This window comes from Pseudopodoces humilis, chromosome 3 (assembly GCF_049639895.1).
Source record: "Pseudopodoces humilis isolate 2021_Gansu_Grassland_sample_001 chromosome 3, ASM4963989v1, whole genome shotgun sequence".
NCBI classification, from domain to species: Eukaryota; Metazoa; Chordata; class Aves; order Passeriformes; family Paridae; genus Pseudopodoces; species Pseudopodoces humilis.
In genome coordinates, this window is record NC_142202.1 from 81,589,289 (window position 1) to 81,613,555 (window position 24,267).

At 36.1% G+C, this 24,267-nt stretch overlaps 1 protein-coding gene across 2 annotated transcripts in view; it reads right to left on the reverse strand.

The window, feature by feature from the left end:
• BCKDHB (branched chain keto acid dehydrogenase E1 subunit beta) overlaps positions 1-24,267 on the reverse strand; it is a 108,182-nt gene that overhangs the window by 79,498 nt on the left and 4,417 nt on the right. For both annotated transcript variants that reach the window (XR_015772272.1, XM_005518161.3), the window contains exons 3-6: positions 23,331-23,399; positions 5,626-5,759; positions 4,797-4,952; positions 754-862 (exon numbers count right to left, since the gene is read on the reverse strand). Coding sequence is in view for 1 of the 2 variants with exons in the window: in XM_005518161.3 (XP_005518218.2) it covers positions 754-862; positions 4,797-4,952; positions 5,626-5,759; positions 23,331-23,399 (468 nt within the window). In the remaining variant the exon portion in view is untranslated. The remainder of the gene's footprint in view (positions 1-753; positions 863-4,796; positions 4,953-5,625; positions 5,760-23,330; positions 23,400-24,267) is intronic.

The window sequence follows — 24,267 nt, forward strand, 5'->3', positions numbered from 1 at the left end:
GGGTAAGTCATGGCTTCAGCTCTATTTTATCCATTGCTCATCCAATTTCTCTGCCTACCTCCAGATGCAAAACTTTTCATCTATTTTCTGTTCTGTCAAGTTCCTCTAGTACAAAGAAGTAACAAGCTAATTTTTAGAACTAAAACACCATCACTGTCAATTTCCGCTGTTCCAATATGTTACACGTAATTGAGAGCTATTAAAACTACTCTGAACCAGAAAGTTCAAAAGTAATGGCAATCACACTAACTTTTAAATAAGGTTAAATTCTAAATGGGCAGATTTTGAAGACTTTTAGAAATTAAGCATTTCAAAGAAATTTCAACTTTGGGAAAACAGTGATGGTGGGGCTCAGTTCTTTTGGAAAAATAAAAACTGATCTCAAAACTTAATTTAGTATTTAGAGTTACCACAAGAAAGCAGTTCCAATTTGGCCAAATTTATATCAAAATTTGATAAAGAATAATACCTGTTAGTGCTATTTCTTTTTTTAACCTTAGGCTGTAAAGCATTCCACTTCCAAAGTTAATTGAGCATAAAGCAGATGGTAAGTGTTTATTTATCTCTGCAGTCAAACTTTGAGAATTTATTCAGTTTTCACAATTCCTATAAAAACCCAGCCCACAACATAGCTAGAGACCAAACAAGTCAAGACTTCCACTGAAGTACTGTTTGAGCTGTGACTAAACATGTATGTGTAAAAAACCCCAAACATTGTTGCTTTATTGGAAAATACAACATACAAATCTTTACCTGCAGCTCTGTAAAGTATTTTAGGTTCAAAGAATATGCATGGATTTTTGTCCTCTATGCATGACAGCAGCAATCCTTTGGCCTGCAGAGGACTCCTTGGAATAACAACCTGTAAAAATATTTTTTAAGTAGTTTATTTAAAATTGCAATACTACTAGAAACTTACTCAATAATACTTAAAACTAAGCAATTATGTGCTTTAAATAAATCTACATACAGCTCAAGCTGTTCTCACAAAGTGAATTAACAAGCACGATTTTATTAAAACACACTTCACATTTTTAATTTTGTTTTGTTCGTTGATGAGGCTTTAATAGTTCCCCTCTATACTGAGGATCACATTACATGATTTAAATACTAAGGTGCTCTTCTAAACATTTGTTACCTAAACATTTGAGGTAAAATGAACAGAAAAATGTCAGTCAGATTAATATACATAAACTTAGTAAAATAAATGTAGATGTATAACAAAAAAATGCAGCTGAGTGATCCTCAGCCACTTGGGTAAAGATTCATCAGAACAGACCTAAAAGGTATTCAGACTTAGTCAAATAAGTTTTGAAGGCTACAAAAGGAAACAGCTATTTAAAGATGGCTTTCTTTGCTTACGGTGGAAGCTTGAAATTTCTTCATTTTGGAAATAAGTAACCAATGAAGACCTTAAACTATTATCAAGCAAAATAAGACTAAGCAAAGCCTCCAGATGTAATCCAAGTACTTGGAAAGAAACAGTATAATTAATTTGCCAACAGAAGAGTTAACTTTGGATGATCTAGAAGAATTTCAATTAGGAAAAGAAAATTATCAGATTATCACAGTATAAGTGAAAGTAGAACCCAAGAGCCAAATTCCCTCAAATCAGAAGAACCAACTAACTTCCATCCCAGAGACCTCAAAGAGCTGGAATATACAGCATGAAGTCTACCAGCAAACACTTTTATAGCTGTGAAATTAGAAGTCACTGAAAACATTAGTTCTAGCACTTGTTTAAAAACAAAAATCCATTTTAAATACACCCATGGCTTCAAAATATATTTTGAGAGTAACATCACTTATTGATATAAAAATAATATAAAATAGTAAAAACACAACCTAAATCTCCCCTTACATAAAATTAACTCAATAAGTGAAGAGTAAACAAAAGAGAAGCAGTTTATTAATATTTCACCAAAGTGTTTGGTAACAGACACATAGGAAATTAACCAAATAGATGTCACTAGTACAGCTCCTTAAGAATGAATCATTTTCAGGACAGATTTTATTTACCTTATTCATTTATGATGTTAAGTCAGAACATGGTGATGAAAACTACTCCAAAGCTGAAGTCACTACACTAGAGAGGATGATACTAAAAAGATCCTGTTCACACTGAGGACATGACTGACAAAAACAAACTGAAAAATACATATTGAAAGTCACATGTTTAAGGACTACATTTTTGTTACAGATTTAGAACTCAGGAGTAGAAATTAAGATATGAACTTATTATCTGCTCAAAAGATGCAGTAAAGTCCTAAAAAAACTAACAATGTAGTGAACTAACAATGTAGTGACCTAACAATTGTTAGCCCTATCACAAATATCGCTGCTAGAAACTCAACTGGAATACTTAGTGATTCTTTCTTTCAACCCTCTGAAAAGAAAATGAATGAAACAGATGCCAAAAGAGCCCCAGATATTGTTAAGATTTTTTTGATACTTTGATTTGTTTAGTCTAACAAAACAAAGACTAAAGAGTACAAGTGTTTTAGGATATAAACGGGATGGTGAAGGACAGATAAGTTAAATATACAAGTTAGTCAAGAAGAAATTTAGTATGGAAATTAAAAAGAAAAAAGAAAGCTTCTAACTATGAGAGTAGATATTCTTTTGATGGAATGTAGAGAATCAATATTAATGTTTTCCATGTACACCCTCAAAACAGTGGACAAAAGATACAACCATCCAATAGCATCCCCAAACTCCAACAAGCATTGCCTAAGTACCAATGACCATAATCCTCCTCCGAATAACCAAATTTGTACAAACTCCCTTGGGCTTGGGCAATCCAAACTACAACTGCCACTTAAGAAAAACACAAAATAAAAAGCCAGAAACCTCCCACAAAGTTTAATAAGAGGGTTGTTTTCAAAGTCACTCTTTCCAAAGATCAAACCCTACCCTTCTCAGCTTTTAAGATATTGTCTTTCCTCCTGTAATATGGAGAAAATATGCTTAGATATGGGACATTTGAAAATGCATCTGAAATATCAGTTCATTTTAACTTCTTGATTTCTGTTTTAAGGGCCAGGGTTATTAAAAAATAGCAATCTTGAAACATTATGAACAGCATCAACATACAGCTTTGCAAAAAATATTAAAGGAACAACACTTTTTCCACAAATTAATAATATTCAAAAGATAGAGTCTAAAATACTTTTCTGTGCATGAAACACTAGTAGATTGTTCCATCAGTTCCACAGAATTAATGTGCCTTTAACTGAGATGACAGATCTTAATGGTAGCAACCTATTTTAGCATTTTACCCAAGGAAAAGTGAAAGAAAATGAAAACCCAACACAAAGATCAGAGGTGGGAACAAAAAAATTATATTACCTGGAGCAACTAAATAAAATTTTGACTTACTAACTTATTGATAAGACTAGTCATCAGTCTAGGTAGTTGGTGTGAATCAGAAAGCTTTAATCACCAGAGTGGACCACTAAACCTCATCCCTTGGTATAGTATATAAAAATTTGAGATTGACCTACAAGATCAGCAGAAATTAGCTAGACCTGGAATCAGTATTTTAATAATCTAATTCCACCTTCATACAGCAATAAACTACTTTAGTTTTTAAATAAGCTCTAGGAAACATTTGATTCAATAAGCTGGCAAAAGACTTTGTAGATTGCTTTTGTCTGTAATCAGGAAATACTTTCAAGTTGAGAAAAGGACCTCAAATACCATAAAGCTCATATGAAGACAAGAATATATCCCATTCCTCAAAAATAATGAAATAAAGTGTGAATAATACAAGGTTTTTTACTTAAGAGAAGAACAAGTAGGAGAAATGGCTATGGCCTCCCTGTAGATGAGTAATATCTGAAGCTTTAGGACACCAAAATCATTCAGAGACAACAGTTTAAACAGCAGATAAACAATGAACATATGTCCTTAGAATACAAATACTCGTCCTGCTTAAATCTTCTACATTAATCTGCCATGAGTCACTGCTCAATGGACTGGATGCCAGCTAACCCAGAAGTACAAGTTCATAGACAAAAATTTATTCAGGAAAAAATGGAGAGCCTGACAAACAGTCTCTTGACCTGAGATGACCAGATGCTGCCACTCCCTCTTCTCTAATAAAGTTATCCACCTAAGCACTAGGGATCTTCACCTCAAGGGATGCCACAGCCTCAGGCAGAAAGCCTGCCTTAAAGTTCTCAGGAAATCACCAAGTAGTTGAGCTTGGCAAGGACCTCCAGAGGGTCATCTGCTCCAATGCCCTTGACGAAGTACAGCCATTCACAGAGAGTTGCCTGGAACCATGCGCAGACAAAATCTGAGTACCTCCAAGAATGGACACTCCACAAACTCTCAAGGCAATCTGTGCTTCCTCATGTTCAGACAGAACCTCTGGTATTTCAGTTTGTGCCCACTGCCCACCACTGTCCTTCATTTGAGTAAATTCAATGATGCACTTAAGAGAGATGCAGAAATTTTAAAAAATAGGAAGCAAAGTACTACTTATTAGTTTTAGGTTCTGTACTACACTGGACACAAAACTATGTAAAATGTTTATAGTGCAAAAAACAGACAAATACAAAATGCTATGTCTACTAAAGATTGCTTCAATAATGGCTATAAATTCTCAAACACTTAACACAGTTTAGGTTTTCTAAATGTTTTTAATTAGCATATTCAGATATTTTGTTGTGGATTGACATCTACTCTTCCCCCTGCCTGCACCCAGACTCATAGCAAGTCAGGTCCTTTATTAAAAAAAAAAACAAAACAAAAAAACAAAACCAATTCATCTTCATAAAGAGTTACTATACCTTTATTCCTGGACAGTGAGCAAAAAAGGCTTCTGGACTCTGAGAGTGATATAATGCACCATGGCCCACACAGCCCCAGGGTGCTCTAATGGTGAGGTTTCCACAATTGAACAGATCTCCAGAGCGGTAACGATATTTTGCTGCTTCATTAACAATCTGGGAAGATTTATATACAAAAGTAACATTCAGTCCAGCACCTCTAGTTATGCATCGAGACAGTTCAATACGTGTAATGTAATTACATCATCTGTTCCATTCATGGGATTCAGAGGATGAAATTATAAGCAAAGGAATACTGTAAAAGACAAACATTTTCCAAGGCAAATAAACCAATAATTTATTATGTTCAAGTTAGATGTGTAAGCTTCAGGGGTAGCCCTATAACCCAGTTGTTCCCTCATTCTGTACTGTCAATCAGCCCAGTCCAGATCTGTACTTTGTCCTGTGGACATATGGCCAGCTGCAGCTGGATGCAGAAGTGAGACTGTGTTCAGAAGACACAGGCTGTTGAATTTATGGCTGCTGAAGCCAACACAGCCACAAAATCAAAAAATAAAACAAACAGACATTTGCCTCAAACCAAATCTTTAATTTCCATTATTTAATAGGCCTTCAAATAAACCTTGGTACAGTTTACTGTTTACATGACAGTACTAGCACTGTTTGCAATTTATGCCTGTTTACCTAAAGCATGCATAAATATTAGTAATACAGCTGTGGTTATATTTGCAAAAATGACATATTCAAACCAAGTACTAATGCTAACAGAAGAGTAATTTAAACAGTTGTAAGATTTCTTTTAACCACTCTCAAATTTATTAGTACTAACCTGATCAAATGCTGGAAAAATGTAATCTGCAAACTGAATTTCTGCAATGGCTGTAGCACCTGTAACAGCAATTCCAATACCAAAGCCAACAATTCCTTGTTCACATAAAGGGGTGTTGAAAACTCTGTCTTTACCTATATAAAAAAAAAAAAAACAAAACACACAATTCCTTTAATACAACCAGCTCTAAGTGGAAAATATTGTCCCAGAAATATTTTACTTATAAACAAGTCACATGCAATTAAGCACATGGCTCTTTAGATGGGCTTTTTTAGGTGCAGCAGTAATAACCATCCATTACAGGTACAGATAATTTAACTTGCAACAACACCAAGGAAGAAAAGGAGAAACTCAACGAAAGCTAAGAACAGTTTCTGTAACTTACAACATTCTTAACACTTGAAGAAATATTTGTTCTGACACATTCACACTTAAACATGCACACCCTCATGCTTATTTAGGAGTAAACAATACTTACAAGCATACTTGAAAGTTTACAACAAATTTTGTTTCTTCCATTTTTTTCCAGGCACTGACAAGTAAATGTCTCTACTCAAAGGCAGAGAGATGTCCAGGAGCACCTGTACAAAAGCATACTGCCTCTTGTCCACACTCCCCATTAGCAGTGCCAATTCTCACCACTCTCCTCTCCCAAGGTAAGGCCACATTTATATAATCTGCTGTGTCTCCAAAGAACTGAAGCTCCTGCTACAAACCCAAAACATTTGATTTCATTTCTTCCCTATGGGAGTACAAAAGTCCTGACATGTTTCTGTGCCACAGAAATTTCAGATCCCAAATACACATCAATCTAATAGATGGTTGCACACAAAATTGTTCAGTGCATAAAATTAAAAACAAGAAAGAGTGAAAGGGAGATGAAACACCACTACAATATCCTCTATAAGACATATTTACAATATTTGCCAGCAGTACTTTTCTGCCAAGGGAGTACAGCAGAAAAATCTCTGTCTGCTATTAAATCTTCCCTTTAGAACACTGGATAGACAGTAGGTTTCTATAGGAATCCATCACGCATGAAAATGCCAAGACTTCAAACTGGATGGAAAAAATGTGCACAGTGCACACCAGTGGCTATGAAATAAATTAAACAATAACAAAATAACCATGAAACAACTAACCAAAAAACCAGACTAAACTAATAAGTGGGAAAGCTGCTACTAGGAGGACTCCTAATTTCAGTATTTGCAAGCTTAACTATAAAAAGGAAAGCTAATAAAAGTTTTCAGAAAGGGATGATTAAGGAAAAACCACTGTCCAAGGCTGTACTTGCAATATACTAAAGGGAGGCATGATTTACAAATCCTTAAAGGACACATCTTTCATTTTCACACATCACCCAGCATACCAGTGTCAGCCCTTGTATCCTGTCCATATGCACATGTGTATGTATATATACCAGTGAATATGCTTTTGGCTCTCTCTCTGCCTGCCTCTTTTTTTCTCCCCTCTACCAGGAGCATTCATTTAGAGCAAAAAGTAAAAAAATAAATGCCATCAAATGATACTGCAATGTTGGTGGTGTCAGTGAGGCTACACCAGCCAACACCAAGTCCAAAGAGCTGCCACGAGTGCAGGAAACACCATGATTTCTCATACAAGACAATGGAAACAAAGAGAATCCAAGATTATTTTTTCCCCTAGAGGGACTCTTTACTGCGTAAATTGTTCTCATTCCTGAAGGAGCTGTAATCTCAGTTCCTATATTGCATCCTCCAGTGCACTCTCTCCACTGACAGACATCGTGGCCGAAAAAAGAGGAAAATAAACTTCCTGTGCAAATGTGTAGCTGGCCCAGGCCTTACCACCACAACTGTGAAGGTGCAGAAGCCCTGTACCCATATCCATCTGTAGTACCATAAACACTTGGCAAACACTTCCTTGCCTCCCTTTTATTTATCTAGCATACCATGAATTAGCCATCTTGATTCCCTTCTCTTTCACTGGCACAATTTTTATTTAAAACAAATCTTATTTTAATAAACTAAAAATGGATTAACATTTTGAGGATGTATGGCAATGTTGGTAATTTTCTTTCCTACTTTCTACTTTCCTGCTTCTAATAAGTCCATTGGCAGATCATTGTTTTTTCATTTCACCTGCTTACAGGATATTTTGATCTAAGACTTATAGCTTAACCTTATTCTTTATTAACAGATTTTTCAGAGTACACTGAAATAGCCTAATACACAGGTTCCATAAATAAATAACCCTCACACAAAAACTGAAATGTATTTGAACAATCCTGTAAAATGAGCTTTTAACTAATAATGGGTACAAACTTTAAAATTTCAGTTCTTTAATATCAATTTAGGGTCGTGAATTAATTTAAAAGCATGTTAGCTCCACCACACTAGCATATAACTACAATTCAAAATCTAAAATACATCCTAATAAAACTTGCTGAAATACTACTGAGATATTAAATGACAGGCATCATGCTGCTATCAATGGATGATGATTAAATAAATGAAGTGAAAATCAATTAAAGCAAAAGTGAAATGTAATGAGACAGCTGTAATGTGAGGAGTGTGAAGCACCTAATTTGGAGTTCCAGAACTAAAGGCACAATTCTGAAGCACCACGACATAAAACAGAAAAGAGTGAGCTAGGGAACTCAATGATGACGTTTATTACTTAGGAATGGTTTTGACTGTAGCATTAAAATAATAATACTGACCTCTCAAAACCAAATCCTAAAGCACTTTACTATATATTAGACTGGAAAACAACATCAGGTAGAGTTTTGAGGAGTAGGGCTTTCTTTATAAAATCTAGCCACTTATGACAAAAAGACATGCATTGTTAGGATAAAACAAATTTATTAATTTCCCCAAACATTAAAAATTGTATGGTGTTGCTTTAACCTTCTATTTTATTGATACAGTATGAAAATCATTACTAAAACTAACACAAAATATTTAAATATTTAGCATTTAAATGCATTGAGCCTATGTATTTTTATCTATTTTATTTCACATTTTCTTACTTTTCACTTTTTTTCAAAATGTGAAAAGAAAGTCCATTTTGATAAACAGTCATTCACATGACCCTCTGCAAACCACCTAAGTCAGATTTTAGCTGAAACCTGACTGAAGCAGACAAAAAACACACAGATACTTAGTGTTTCCATATTTCACTTCCTTACCAACAAAGAAACACTTCCTAAAACACTTCCTACAATTTGTGTATCAGCCACAAAGGTTGAAACAAACTAACACCTACTCAAGGAGCTGATTTGTCAGTCCAGGTGGAAGTGGCACCTGTACATCTGAAGACAGGTGCTGTCAGCCTCTGCAGGAAGTCATTACACTGCTGTGCACTTCAATTAACCTGCCTGGCTTTATAAACACCCCTGGTTTCAGCCATCTGAACAGGTCAGTGCCCTTTGCCAGCTACTGAGGGAAGCGATATGGCAAACTGGGAGGGTTATGTGAAAAAAAAAAGGATGATTCTTCTCATATCTCCGTCCCAGTAGCTCAGGAGTAAGACTAGATGCATGTTAAGGAAGTGGAAAAACACTCTAGAAGTCTTCTCTAAAAAGGAAAATCTGAAATTATGAAGAACAAACTTTAAAGAAAAAAGCAATACTTGGTTCAATTTTACTTAAATAAAAAAGGAGTGATCTTTGTCATTTTCAGAACAAAGAGTAGGAACACTGATGTTCAAATTACCACTGACCCTTTGTGTAAGAGACAACAGCTTTAAGGCAGTCTCACAGTCATCTTCTCGCTCGCCAGGAATAAAGAGTTTCATAGCAACCTAACAGAACATGTTTACAGACATTTGTAGTCAATTATTGTGCATTAATGTTTTGGCTGCTTCATCTTTATTTGTTCCAATCCATCAGGAAAAAAGTATTTCAGATTTCAGTAACTGCAACGAGTCATGTTCCTATCTTAATTTAACTTCAAAAATGAGCTATTCAAACAATATTAAATCTCCTATAATGTTAACACACCACCCAATGCTCCAGCTCTGAGTAATTTCATATCACTCTGCATGAGTCCACCCTGGACTGTTTGGGTGGTTTAAGGAGTACTGCTGGTGATTTAGCCAAAGGAAAACTGTGCTTTGTTTTCAAAATACTTCTGTGTCACTGGTGTTAAAAAAAATGCATCTTAAAAGATGTTGGTACTGAGCAGAATTAACAATATACATGGACAACATTTTATTTGTCCCAATGATCTCACTGACTTCCATTTAAGACATCCATTAGAAGTCAAATAGAAAAGTCTGAGAAACTGAATATATTAGTTCAACTGAAGCAGTCAGACTGCACATGAAGAAAAGACTGGAAAGAAAAGGAAGCCCCAGCAGACGAGCTTTTTTGCTACTCACGAGGGACTTTGTGTAGAAGATTCAAAAATTAGTTACTGATTTACCATCAGTCCTGCCTTTAAAGACCCTTTTTAACATTAAAACATCTAGGATTTTTCACAGATGTAGTTCTACATCAGTTTACTAATTTTATTTCTTAACACAATTAACACAATCTATTCAACATTTAAGCTTTCTTGGTACCACCATCCCTTTTAAGCCCCATTTTACAGCTACAAGACACTAGTAGTTTTCCATTTCTCTGATATTATACAAGAGGGCAGGCCAAACAGCAAGCAAATTTGGTAAACTTATACTCAGCTCTTTTAGAGTTCCAAGGCTAACAAAAAGTAATTCTACTAACTTATTGGTTTGAATCATTTTGCTCTACCATTTTTTATACTGATAACCTAGTCAGAGTTTTTCAGCTTTTAAAAAATAGGCCCTGTTGCTCTAAAGGGAATACCAGTAAATATCCATTAACTTTACAGCTGAATATAGGCATTTCAAACCTACTTCTCCAAAGCAGAGCTTCAGGTTCACTGATACAGAGACAGTTTAACTCTCAGTCTTGAAACCTTGCACACTAACATGCTCTGTTGTTTAAACAGCTGCTCTTTCCAGAACTATCCATGCTAAAATACATTATTTCACCTAACTGATGAAAAGTGATTATGTAAAACAAAAATTATTTCATACTCAAGTAGCTTTTAACTTCTGAAGACAACTTTTACCTATTGTGCACAGAATAACTGACAAAATTTAGCTATACTTCTCTCCTGCTCTTCCCCAACCACGTATCCTGCAAAAGCCAAGAACATTTGTGTGTGCCCAAACATTCATAACAGGCTTCAAGGACCCAGCCATGCCTCTGGCATAACTCAGCCAACCCCAGAGCTGAGTGACCAGGTCTCAGCCCTCAGTAAAGTCAGTGTACAGTCTCAAGCCAAGTGCAGTCAGTTGGGTCTGTTAATAGCAGAAATACAGGTATACACACTGTGTATATACTGCCTATGCCTCCAAAACAATTTCAGTGTTTAGTTAAAGTTGATTATTTAGTAACTAAATACATGGCATTCCCATTAAATTTTCCATATATAATCCAAAAAGATACATTATGGCAGTAAGATAAAAAAGCTGGTAAAAAAAAAAAAAACATACTGCCAAAATCTGAGAGCAACTGACAACCGGGTCAGAAATGAGATTTGCATGCTCTAAACTAAATTAGCTTCTTCCTATTCTGCTGCTGCAAAATCCACTATCACGCTCTACCCTCCAACAAAGGAGCTGACTTCTTATTCCAGTTTTAGACAAGTTTTTAAACAGAAGTTTTAAAGATCAAATTACAGATAAGTCTTTCTTACTTGTTCATAGGAGTCTTAATTATGCCTTATTTGGGGGGAAAAAAGAAAATTCCACAAAAAAATGCATCCTTCTGAACCACCTGTCACCACTGTGTTCCCCAAAGCAAAGGACACCTGTTCTGCCTGACAACTGGTAAGAACAGGAATTTCTCACAGGTTTATCATATATGTCACTGACATAACCAACACTTTAGAAAATCACTTCAAGTAAGCTGGAAATCAGGAACAGCTGAGGGGTATATTCTCCTTTTAAGTCTCCCCCAGTTACTAAATCATACATTTGAAGAAACACAAATGTTTGAACTAGTAGTTTCAGCTCAATGTGTTCTCAGCAAGTCATTCTTTGACCCAAGACGATGCATTTTTCTTCTAAGAGCTTATTAGATCACACCTACACTTTCAACTCCTCTCCCCCAAGATTCCCTCAGGAGAAAAGCATATTTATTGCATTTTCATTTAACCTTCACTCTCAAAGACTACAAATAATACCGGAGTCTGGAGAACTGCTGAAGTACAAAGAAAAGGTCCTACCATGGACAGGGAGTAATCTCCTCCACTACCCAGAAATTCTTACAACCTGCACAATTACCAAATTTCAGGTTTGGAAGGAAAAGTTTCTAACAAAACTTAGTAAATTCTAAAAGTTCATAGCATGAATATAATATTAAGAGTGTCCTTGTCAGGCTTACAAATTTTTAGATTAGAAAGGACTCAGAAAAACTCCATAAACACCTCTGCTTTCCTGAAGCAAAGAGTAAAGATCTCATTTTTAGCCCTCTCCCTCAGTTCAGATTTCCTGTCATTTGCGACAAACTAGCAGCCACCAAAAGCTAAAGAATAAACTAAAAATATTAAAATATATTATGTAATACTCTCCCCTTCTCAGGGAAGAAGTGGGAGGAGTTGCGGGAAGTTAATGTAAAGCTTCAGCTTTAGCTTTGAATGCTGGTAACCTTGCAAGGCATTTAATCCTCCTACAATGGAAGAGCAGCTAAGCAGTAGTATGAACAGAAGGAAGAGCAGATTCTTTTCAGGTACACAGTGTCAAGTGAAAGAATGATTCAAAAAAGTAAACTAATTATATTAAAGAAAAAATTCTCACTATGACAGTAGTTACATGCTGGAATAAGCTGCCCCAAGAGGTTGTAGAAGCTCCTGCCTTGGACATGTTCAAAATTCACCTGGACAAGACCACAGGCAACCTAAACTCAACTCCATGTTGAGTACTGGTTTGAAACAGATGACTTTCAAGGTCTTCTCCTTACAGCCCTCCATGGTTTATTAACAGCCCCAAGCAGGGCTACATGCTGACTGCCAAACTTTTCTGCCAGTCCTTTTTACCTGTCCTGCTGATGGAAGCATTTCCTGACATTGATAAAATAGGACTGATTCAGATCCACACTCTTAGGAAAACATTTAAAAAGCAGCTCACATCTCAGATTTCCTCATCAGAATTTCTTTTCACTTTTCTAAGGGACTCTTGGAGGAAGAGGAGGTGAAAGAGTAGTTTTGATCTAATGAGCTCTTGGAAGGAAAATGCATCATCTTGAGTAAGAGAATGACTTATTGAGAACACTTTGAGCTGGAACTGCTAGTTCAAACATTCATGCAGGCTGCCCACTTCACACTGGAATCCTCCTCATCCTCTGGCTCATATACCCAGTTGCAGCCTAAATAAAAAAGAGTAATGTCTAACTGGACAAAGCATTCAAATACTCCTCCAGCTATGACTAATAACATTCCTTCGTCAACTACAAAAAAATCTGCTGTTTGAGAAGCACACTTGCAGAAAAGCAAAACTGACATACAGTTTGACATGAGAAGGTATGCCAGATGACAGAGTGCTTACTTGCAAAAATGTGCCCCAAAATTGACATCTACCAAATACCTATATGTGGGTATAAGCAGAGGACAACACACCAGCCTAAATTACAAGGCTTAGGTCAGTTCCATGCATTTTCACATCATCTGCAACATGACATGAAATGACAGCAATCCAACAGGAAACACAGAACAGTTGTCAAAGCTAAGTATCGCAACCTGTTAGTGAAAATTCTGCTGTAATGTGCTCCGCACACCATCTGGATGACAAATCAAGGAGTAGGTAAGAATGTCAAATACAAGTTACCCTCTCTCACATTCCTCAATATCAATACAAACATAGCAGTGTAGATGTATTTTATAGTAAATGTGAAAGCATGCTGGATCTACCTGGAATTGTGAAGCAAGTATTCTCAACACAAGAGCAAGGATCTTATGCTGCTGTTGAGTACTGAGGAGCAAAGAGCTCAGTGACCAGTAACCTGCAGTAATGAAAACCATCTTAAAAATCTCACTGGTAACCATGCTTGTCCCCTTACAATGCAAAGTATGTGCATGAGAAAAATTAATAAATTAGTGTATACTTGGTGCTTCCATCTGAGTGTGAAAAACCTGTGCCAGGTTTTGAGGATTTAATGTTTCTGCAAAATAAAAAGAGATGTTTTATAATAAATATTTAAAGTATCATATGATATATATAAAATATAATAAATAATAAAAATGATTAATATTAAAATATTGTACTTTACAATAAATGACTAGCATGTTAGGTCAACCTGGTCACTGGAAGATGACTCTGAATCAAGTCAAAGTAAGATTAACCCACACCTCAAACTGCTTCTGCTGAAAATCTTCTCAGACAATTCCCAGATTTGGATATTTGTCTTTATTTTTTACACCCTTTTAGGCTTCAAGCAAATTACTTCCAAGAAACCTCTGAGAGTTTTATTCCCTGTAATAAAGTCTGTAGTACCTTCTTAAATTGAAATTATCACCCTCTTACCATTAAACTCAGAGTAGAAAAAACAGCACACATATTAAATTAACCCCACTTGAAGAGTGGGATAAATAAAGATACAAATGGAACAGAGGGAATCACAGGACTAACCAAAGAAATTGAGAATCACTTAATTCCACCAAAGGAATTGCAAAAGCATAAAGAGATATGTATAAAAGAAGGTACACAAAATGTGCTTGCAGACCTGGTATTATTAATACAGACTGCAAAGACTAGTTACGCTCATTTGGGGTCTTTAATACATAAAGGTTCATCCTCCTTGACATGATATTATCAAAATATTGTTTTTACATGTTTCACTGCAAGTACTTTCTGAAGTGGAAAATTCCATTTTTATGAAGTTCAGCAGCACATACTTTTTTACCAGCAATGCATCTTGAAATATCTTAAAAATGTGAGAACAGCTTTCTTAAGCTCTGCACTGAGTATCAAGTTCTATATCAAAAAATACATTCCTTATCTTTCCCTCTAACAGGTTTACAACATAGGAAAAGAAACATAATAAATATTAGTAAGCCCCAAGTAAACAATACACAGTTTTCACACCAGGCACACTATCAGAACAATTAAAAAGAAAAGATAAGGAAAACAAAACTAAAATAAAAGCTACTTAGCTCTGACAGAGACTGATTTTTATCATTATCCCACAGATAGAAAAGGTGTAAGAAGTACCTACTACGTTTTACCAATTTTCCAAATACCTTTTCTTCTTTTTCTAACTGTAAATCTTCAAAAAAGAATTGGCTATTTAAGATGAAAATGAACAAAATGTACTATTGTGTAATGAGTCCAGAACACGTTCTCCAGATGTTACTGTTCAAAGACATTTATATAAATCAGAACAAATCCAGGTCTTGCCAAACTGTTCTGGAAGAACCAGGCAAGCAAGCTGCAGAATTCTCCACTTAAATCTATCCACAAAGAAATGACAATAACCAAACCCCAGGCTATTTAGGTTTTATTCAATGTATACACAAGTAGTCATTCTGAATTCTGAATAAAATATTCCACCTTTAGCTTATGTCCATGATGTCAAAAATTCTGAACTCCTTCCTTCTACCACATGGAATGTTTTAGGAAGGACCAGGACCTCTGCTAAAGAAGCACCATGTTTCTCCAGCAAGCTTGCAGTCTGCTTTTGAAGCATCGAGATAACATTTTTCTATCTACTTATACAGTAAAGCCCTAACACTTATGCTACTTTAGGCTGAGTTTTTCCTCCTCCTCATAATAGCATATGGTTATGTTCTAAAAGAATGTAAAAGACACCATGATTATAGATAAAAAATTCCACATAAAAATTTCAGAGTGTCCTCCCACCTGTTGAATTAAGGCCCAACTACTAGTAGCTTTCAGGAGGCAGAACACCCTGCCTTAATATATTGCATTACAGCCCATCCAAATTGTGTTCTTGTATTTCTTACCTTTGCACTGTAACATTTTGGACCACAAGAACAACCCAGAATCTCTACTGACAGATCTCTGTTCCCTTTCCAGTAACATTAAGCATAGTCTACACAATAAAAAATGCCCTGAAATCGTTGACAAAAATATTTACAATATAAACATTTTTAAAGTATTGGATGTATTTTGGAGGCTAACTACCAGAATATTTTTTAAAACAACTCTATACTATATATACCTCTAGTAGCTCAGCTTCTAAAGGTTCTCCCATCATTCCATACTACTAAAAGCCATGAGGACATTAAGCAGTTTTTGCAAACACATCCAAACTTCAACCAAAAACCTTCACCAAACACCATCTCAACATGAGGACAAATCTGTCTCCTCACTCATGTTTCCCTCCATTGGCTTTTCACTTGAAACACAGAACTTGCTTTCAGGAGTTTTCTACAGTTGAAGCTCATAGAATAATATTGTGCTCAAGTAAATACTAATCTTCAAAGAATGAGTATTATTTTTTTAGAAAAGCTGGTATCCCTTGGGCATGGCTAAGTACAGCCATCTCCTGGCCAAATAAACAAAGATTCATTTATTAGTTTACTGGACTATAAATAAACGATTCATTCACTGAGAATGAAGTGTTCCCTGGAAACTCACACAGGTGTTTACACCTTAGGCATAAGATCTAGAGTAACAACCAGGGATTACAGTGGATCAAGTGTTATAAATAAACATTGCTGCAAGACAAGCTAGCATTATCATGGGATGTAACAACAGAGAGCTGTAAGCAACCAGTAATAAGTAATGTTTACTTAGTCAAACATGAGAATAAAGTACCCAGTTTTGGATGCCCTACATCCTCCAGCTGCAGCAACCAGAGTTAAGAGAAAACTGATCAATAAAGAAAAGCTTCAAACCATAACAATAATCCTGGACTCGGACCATGTGTGTAGGAAAGCCAGAGAAACTTCACCACTGAAGGCTAAAAACAGCCTTTGCCTGCTGATCTGTCCCAAAACATACCCTGTGCTTCAGAGAGAAAATTTTCTAAGGCAGACAGTAAGGAAAGGAAAACAAATATGGAAGTGATAAATAAAATAATTTTTAAAGTATCCAGCTGATTGCTAATGGGGCTAGGTCATCCTGACATAAGAAACATAAGGATATTATTTTCTTTCACAGCTACAACTGTGGTTTGATATGTAGTTCAGTCACTCACTTTTTGATGTGTTTGAAATTTGCCACAGGGGATATTTCTGACTCAACTCTCTCTATTCTAACAGGATTCAATGCAAGTGATACCTCCTCTCCAGATGTTCCTATTTTTCCTGTGATTTATCAATTTGCAAGAAAATATCCTGAACTGATTGGATAGACAAATTACTGTTTACAATCTGCTACCCATTTATTTTACACTTTTTTTTTTTAAATATGGTTTGGATGAAAATAATCCTAGCAACTGTATTTACACTTCTAGTTGCATCAAAATAGTAACAATAGTAATAAAGCACAGGGAGGATTATATATAAAACATTCCTATACGTTCGAAAATATTAAGGAAAAAAGATAATTAAATTTCAAGTTACTTGTGCATACTCCTTCTACTCTACATGATAAAACTGTAAAATGAGTAAAGAGAAAACAAAATGAAGCTGCATATAACACACTTACTACTATCTGCATGTATTAATGTCTCTAGCCACGTGAGTGACTCAGAATTACCTAAAAGGAAATTATCTGAGATTGATTTTGTTCTGTCCTAGGTACGTATAGAAGTGACACACAGTTGTTCTCACTGAGTTTCATTTCATCAAGTGTCCACCCAGCAAAAAAGCAATTAGTGGCTGAGCAGCAGTAATTAGAAAAAAACCTGGGGACTAAATCAGGCCACAAACTGACAGCCAACACTGCATTGCTAATAAAGGCAGCAAACATCACTCTAGAACATTTCAGCAATGTTACACAGAAACCTTGGGAAAAGCACTTTGTTCTAATTGACTAGGCTTGAGGGCACCACCAGCTGCTGTGAGCAGTATATCTTTGTGTGCACTGACAAACAAAAGGAGGGGAACAGCAATAACAGAAACCAAACAGAACAGACTAAAAATAAAAAGCCATGAGTCAAAAACCCTCCAATCAGTGATAGGACATTAATCCAGAAAGGAAGAAACCTATCTTCCTCTTGTTCACTCTGCGATCACACAGAGGATCCCAAACAGTGACAAATAAATCACATGAGCAAAAGACAAATTCATTCCAAAACATTTCAAAAGAACAACTGCTGAAAAAAGCATTTCTGCTGTACTGCCACAAAGATCAGCTTTGGTATCTCAGTCAATTCTTTGTGGAGTAAACTCAGAACTCCCTAGAGAGCATTAGGCCAAGTCTCTTATACCCTGAGCAAGCATTTGCTTCTGGTAGGAGATACCACAGTGACATCCTCCTGGAATTCAGAGAATCTTTGAAAAAAAAAACTTCCATTCAAAGTATGCACACTCTACCTGCATTTGCAAATAGATGAAAGGGAATTAAATGGCATTATTCAGGAATTCTCTAATGTAAAGTAGAAGACTCATTTATACTACTGTTTCAGTCAAAAAAAAAAAAATTCAATAGCTCAAAAACTTAGAAAACAATCTATTCAGGCCTGCAGACACTGGGAATCTAACTTACAGTCACCTAGACTCCCTTGATGGTAACCAGGACATTCCATGACAAGGAACTGCAGGCTGCTGCACAAAAGGGAATTAAGCAGAACCTCAAAAAGTTTGCAAACTTCATCTGTAAAGGTGAACATATAAACCCAAAAAAAAGTCAGCCTCTACCCAAGCACTGTTATGAAAAGACCTGCCAAACTCACCTTTCTTCTATTGAACTCTCAGAGTTCTGAGCAAGGACTGGTCCTTTTCCACATTCTCAATATATCAAAATATTGAGCTCTGAAGTAGTCAGAAAGCTCTTGATCCTTACCCTCGCTGAGGACAATCTTTTGACGTGGCAGCAGGTGCACATTAGATTTTCCCTTCAAATGCAGGCCAGAATGGCACGACAGACAAATCACCACAGAGGCACTTACAGATAAGGAAGCCCTCAAGCTATAGGTGTTTGGAGGATGGCAGAAAGAACATTCAAACTATTTTATACATATATATATTTCCCTGTTTATGTAATTTTCATTTCTTGGCCACAGTAGGATAGAGAGCTAGGATTTTTTGGGGGTTTTTTTTGAGTTACACAAAAAAAAACCTGCTCTAGCATTCTTTTGAGTGACATTACTTGTTAATCACTATTTCTGCTATTCTTGTTTCTCAGTCTTCACTTCTGTCCACTTTCTCCATTTTTACCACGTTTTTTCCTCACATTTCTTTACCTACTATCATCTAATTCCCACCTCTGATCTCCTCTATATTTCTGTGATGTGGATGATATGAACTTTACATGCTGCAACTTTATTTTATACTTCAGCCAGAGCAACAGGACATGTATTCCCACTCCAAGATCGTTGTTTCAAGTCCATTTGAAGACTCAAAGACAAATGGATAGCACTTTCTCAGAAGAACTGGAATAATAATGTACTTCCCTTTAAAATAAAAATTAAAAAACGTTTACACACATTACCTAGGCTATAAAAATAAAATAGTTTACATCACACTGTTCTAAGGACAAGGAAACATCTCCAGAGAGCAGGACTATGGAACAGTATGCATTCCTTATTTTGATAAAGATACTCTAGAGTTTAGAGGATGTAACTTCTGCAAAATGGTGACAATCAAAAACCTGTCAGAGGGCAATGAGGAAGGAGATAAGAAATAAAACACTAATATGCCTTCCCAGGTACCAGAGCAGAGGGAAGGAACAAAGGAAAAAAACTGTACAACACTTATTTCCCTTACCTGAAAGGAGCACTTTGCATAAATATTTCAGAAAGTCTACTCACTTTCAGAATTATACAGACTTTTAAACATTCAATTCAATGCCAGAAAACTGGAATAATGTATTTCAGACCTTTACATACGGTGTATAGGAACAAACATACTATTTTTAGTCATACTATCATGGAAATGAAACTTCTACACACTGACTTATTTGCATACAATTTCTTAATTGAGTATTTTTAAACAAAATTCCTGGTAGCATGTTAAAAATTCATCTAATCAAAAGGCTGTATTTATTTCCTTAAAAAGTCGATGAGCTTTCCTTCACTTACTAGTACATGCCTCTGGCTGTGTTTATACAACATAACACTGCACTGGGGGAAAAAAAAAAAAAAAAAGAAGAAGCAGCTTTTATATTTAATGACCATTTTATTCTAAAAGCAAACTTCTTTTCTGCCTCTCCAGAGAGAGTTCAGTAACATTCTGGACAGCAACCAACATCTCTATAATACTACTATTGAGTATTAATATATTAAATTCTTCCTACTATAATATTAGATGATATTTAGACCTTGACCTCTATAAAAGTGCTCAAAAATGAACTATCAAATTGTATCAAAGGAACAACTTACAGGCATAGACTGCCACCTAGTGATTTTAATTATCTACAAGGAAAAAGAAATTAAACAAATGAAACAAAAATCAGCCTCTCTCTTCCAGGATAGGAGAAAAAAAAACCCATTCATTCCTTCATACTTTATATCAACATATAGAAACAACTTCATATTGTATTACTTGAATCCCCTATTATAATTTGACAGTAAATTTATGAGAGGAATGGGAAAAGAGTCAGTAAGTGTATGTAATCTTCCTCATAAGATTCATCAGGTTGGTTGGTCACTTCCATCTTGAAATTCTCCTTATTTTACCCAGTCTAGCCTTTTCATAAAACAAGCATTCCCTCTAGAATTTATTTAATCTCTGAGACCACACTGATAGGCAGGCACATGTCTCCTACTGAATTTCACTATCAGTGAAGAAAGAAGCTGAGCTACCCATGTCCTCTTATCTGCCTTACAAAATTCAATTTCCATTCTGTAAGTGAATCCTAAATTCAGGACATTATCTTCACACACTCTTTCTGTTCAAACTTGTATTTCAGATATTGTCTTTCATTTAATTATGGGCACCTCAGCAGCGTCACAAAGAACTTTTATTTTTCCTGTGTATTGGGTTTGTATGGCCAGGTTTTGATAGAAGGGGAAGGAGCTAAAGGGGTGGTTTCTGTGAGAAGCTGACAGAAACCTCCCCTATGTCCAACAGAGCTAATGTCAGTGGGCTTCAGGACAGAACCACCTCTGGCCCAGGACAAGCCCATCAATAATGCTCTGGAATAATATGTTTAAGAAGGAAACAAAAAAAAAAAAAAAAAAAAAAAAACAAACAAAAAAAACCACAGGCACAGGCTGGTGCAGCCCATGGTGAAGTACCCGTGACCCTATACCCACGGAGGTCGCAGAGATCCACCTGCAGCCCCTGAAGGAACCATGTGAGAGCAGGAGGTAGATGTCGAAAAAAAATGAGGTTGTAATCCCATGGGAAGCCTGCACTGGAGCAGGTTCATGGCAGGACCTGTGGCCCTGTGGAGAGAAGAGCTCATATTGGAGTAGCTCTGCTGGCAGATTTTGTGACCTCATGTGGGACCCATGCTGGAGCAGCCTGTTCCTGAAGGACTGCACCTTGTGGAAAGGGCCCACACTGGAGCAGCTCATGAAAAACTGCAGCCCAAGGGAAGGAATCATGCTGGAGAAGTTTATGGAGAACTGCCTCCCATGGGAGGGACTCCACATTGCAGCAGGGAAAGTACTCCCTCTCCATGAGGAAAAAGCAGTGGTAGAGACAACAAGTGACAAACTGACCATAGCTCCAATTCTCAGTCTCCCTGTGCCACTGGCGAGGAGGAGGAGGCAGAGAAACAAGAGTAAAGTTAAGCCCAGAAAGGAGGGAGGGGTAGGAGGGAACGTGTTTTTAAGATGTGTTTTATTTCTCATTATCCTACTCTTATTTTGATCAGTAATAAATTCAATGGATTTCTGTAAGTCTGTTTTGCCCATGGCAGTAATCAGTTTGTGACCTCTCCATATCCTTTTATCAACTCATGAGCCCCTCATTACATTTTCTCTCCCACATCCACTTGAGGGGAGTGATAAAGCAGCTTTGGTGGGTACTGGACTCCAGCCAGGGTCAAACCACCACATCAAGTCATGCCTTCTCCACCTCCTTCTCTCTCAATCAACACCTTTCGTTCACTTGTCACCTAGACCTAAACACCAGAAGCTGTAAAACAAACTTTTTATTACTGTAGGAAAACAGCAAAAAGTTTTTCAAATTTTTCCTTCTCTTTTAGCTGACACACTTTAACAAGTATAATCTTTGCAATGGCCTGAATTAAAGTGAAGAGACACCTTCCTACCTTGTTAATCTCATCTTATTAGCAATTTATATACCTACCCATTTTACTTGACAATTACCTGAAACACTTAAGTTTTTCCTCATAAAATCTATCCTCTTTTTTACCCTGAAGAAGTCAGTACTCTTTCTGAGTAAATGGCAGTACTAGTTTCATTAGTTCTTGTTTAATGTTCATATAAGTACTTCCCCAATTCTCATGTTCCCTCTCATGCTTTAAAGGAGTTCTTTCTAAATATTCCTGAAGTCACATCATAGCTTCCTCAAAAATCTCATGAAAAATCTTCATTATCATACCCATGAAATAAACCTGATTCTAGCTAGGCTGCTAATGTGTTGTGATTGCTGGTTATCATCCTGATTTGCACAGTTAGTGTAAACAGTGCTTTGCACTCCCTCAACAGACCCCCTGTGCTCTGTCAGGGCTGTCACAGAGTCTTTGACCAGCACTGGCATGTTGGAATACACTACCAATAAAATGCTACTACAAAGATTAAATAATCTCTTTCCTTTGTTCCAATAGTATATGACTGTCTTACATAAAAAAAAAAAAAAAAAATCAAATGACCCTCAAAGCACCACCTAACAATATAAAGTTCGTCTCTTCTGTCTTTTAAACTCGAGATGCTCACTAAAACCCAAGAAGGCTGTTTATGCAACCATCTGCTGCTATTACTTATTTCCCAAACAACATCTTCTGTTGCCTATGTTTCCAGCAACTGCTTGCAGTGTCAGAGGCCTGGTTTTCATATGGAGTCTCATACATACAGTCAATATATCACACCAGTTACAGAACTGTAACTCAGTCTCAACAAGCAGCACTAAAGATCATGGCTAACAGAAGTTCTATCCAAATTATTTAAACATTCACATGTAAACTAGAGAGCAAGAGAACATCCACAAAATAATTGAAGCAGAGAAGAAAGACTGCAAAATATGGTTGTGTTTCTGAAACTTCTTAGAAGTTTAGTCTTTATCCTCTCCCTTTTTTGGTCTACTCACAAAAAGGTGGATCTTTGTTCCTCAAGATGGCTGTAACACATCTTTGTTACCATTAAATAGATTTAATCACTTGCAGTTAAAGGTCCAGGTCATCTCTGTACCTTGAGGAAAGCTGCTGAAACTAGGTATCTTCTAACCTCTTCTTCTCCCTAATAGCCCAGTGGGAAGTAGTGACTGCAGTGGGGGAGTAGCAACTGCCAAATTAAAAGTTGCATCACATTACTGTCTCCACAACCAGCTTCCAAGACCTGTAAAATGCTCCACACTAATCAGCCTGCCATACATGAAACATTGATTTTACGGGTTTTTAGCATTCCAGTAACAGTTCTTCTCACAGCAAAATAAGTAAAAAAAAAAAAAAAAGCAGAGATGTTAATATGAATCTGATGTCAGATTTATAAATTAACTTACCATACTTGTCTCGCAACCCAACTGTACATCTGAAGACTCCACCAAAGGCCACGTCTTCACCAAATACAACTGAAAATAAGAACAGGGGAGGCTAACATTACTCCAACACATCTTACACCTTTAAACAATCATATTTCAAAGGCTTTTATATGAGACTAACAAAAGCAACTCCTAGTATTTCATTTAAACTTCAAGATTTATCTAGATCTAAATATTTCTCATGCACAGCCTGACTATAACAAATGAAGAACCAAGATTAATGAGAAACGAGACCACCAACACAAAACAGAATTCATGTCTCAAAACAGAATTAATGAAACTGATTCTGTTAGGCTTTCATTAGCTATCTTTTTTTTTGAAATATCCTATAATAACACAGTGCCTAAAACTGAGTAAAATTCCAAAAAGCACTTACATTCAGTCACTAACGAGTCACTGAAATTAAGCCTTCTGCTTCATTCATAACCATTTGCATTCTTCATCCACAGTTTTCAATAAATATAGATGTTTTAAAAAACATCACATTGAAGTTTTTTCCAAAATATCAATCTAATATGAAATGTCAAGCCTTCTCCAAAGATACTTTCCAGACCCCTGAAGAGTGACTTCAAAGGAACTCCTTTACAGAAAAGATGACTATTTAATAACTAGGACAGTTCTCAGTATTTAACACTACTATTCTTGCAGTGAATAAAGTTTTATCACTAAAAGTATTTGCCTCATAAAATTAGCTTTATATCTACTAATCTGTTCAGGCTTCTTTCTTTGCATTTAGGGAATGGTTATGTCTAATTTTTCTTAAAACAGTTATCTGTTTCATAGAAACAAGTATTTCCCATTTCAATTTTTAAGCATGTAAGATGTGCAGCAATATCACCAATAGACGCTTGTATGAACCAGGATCAGTTCTGATTATTCCCCAATTCTTCAATATTCT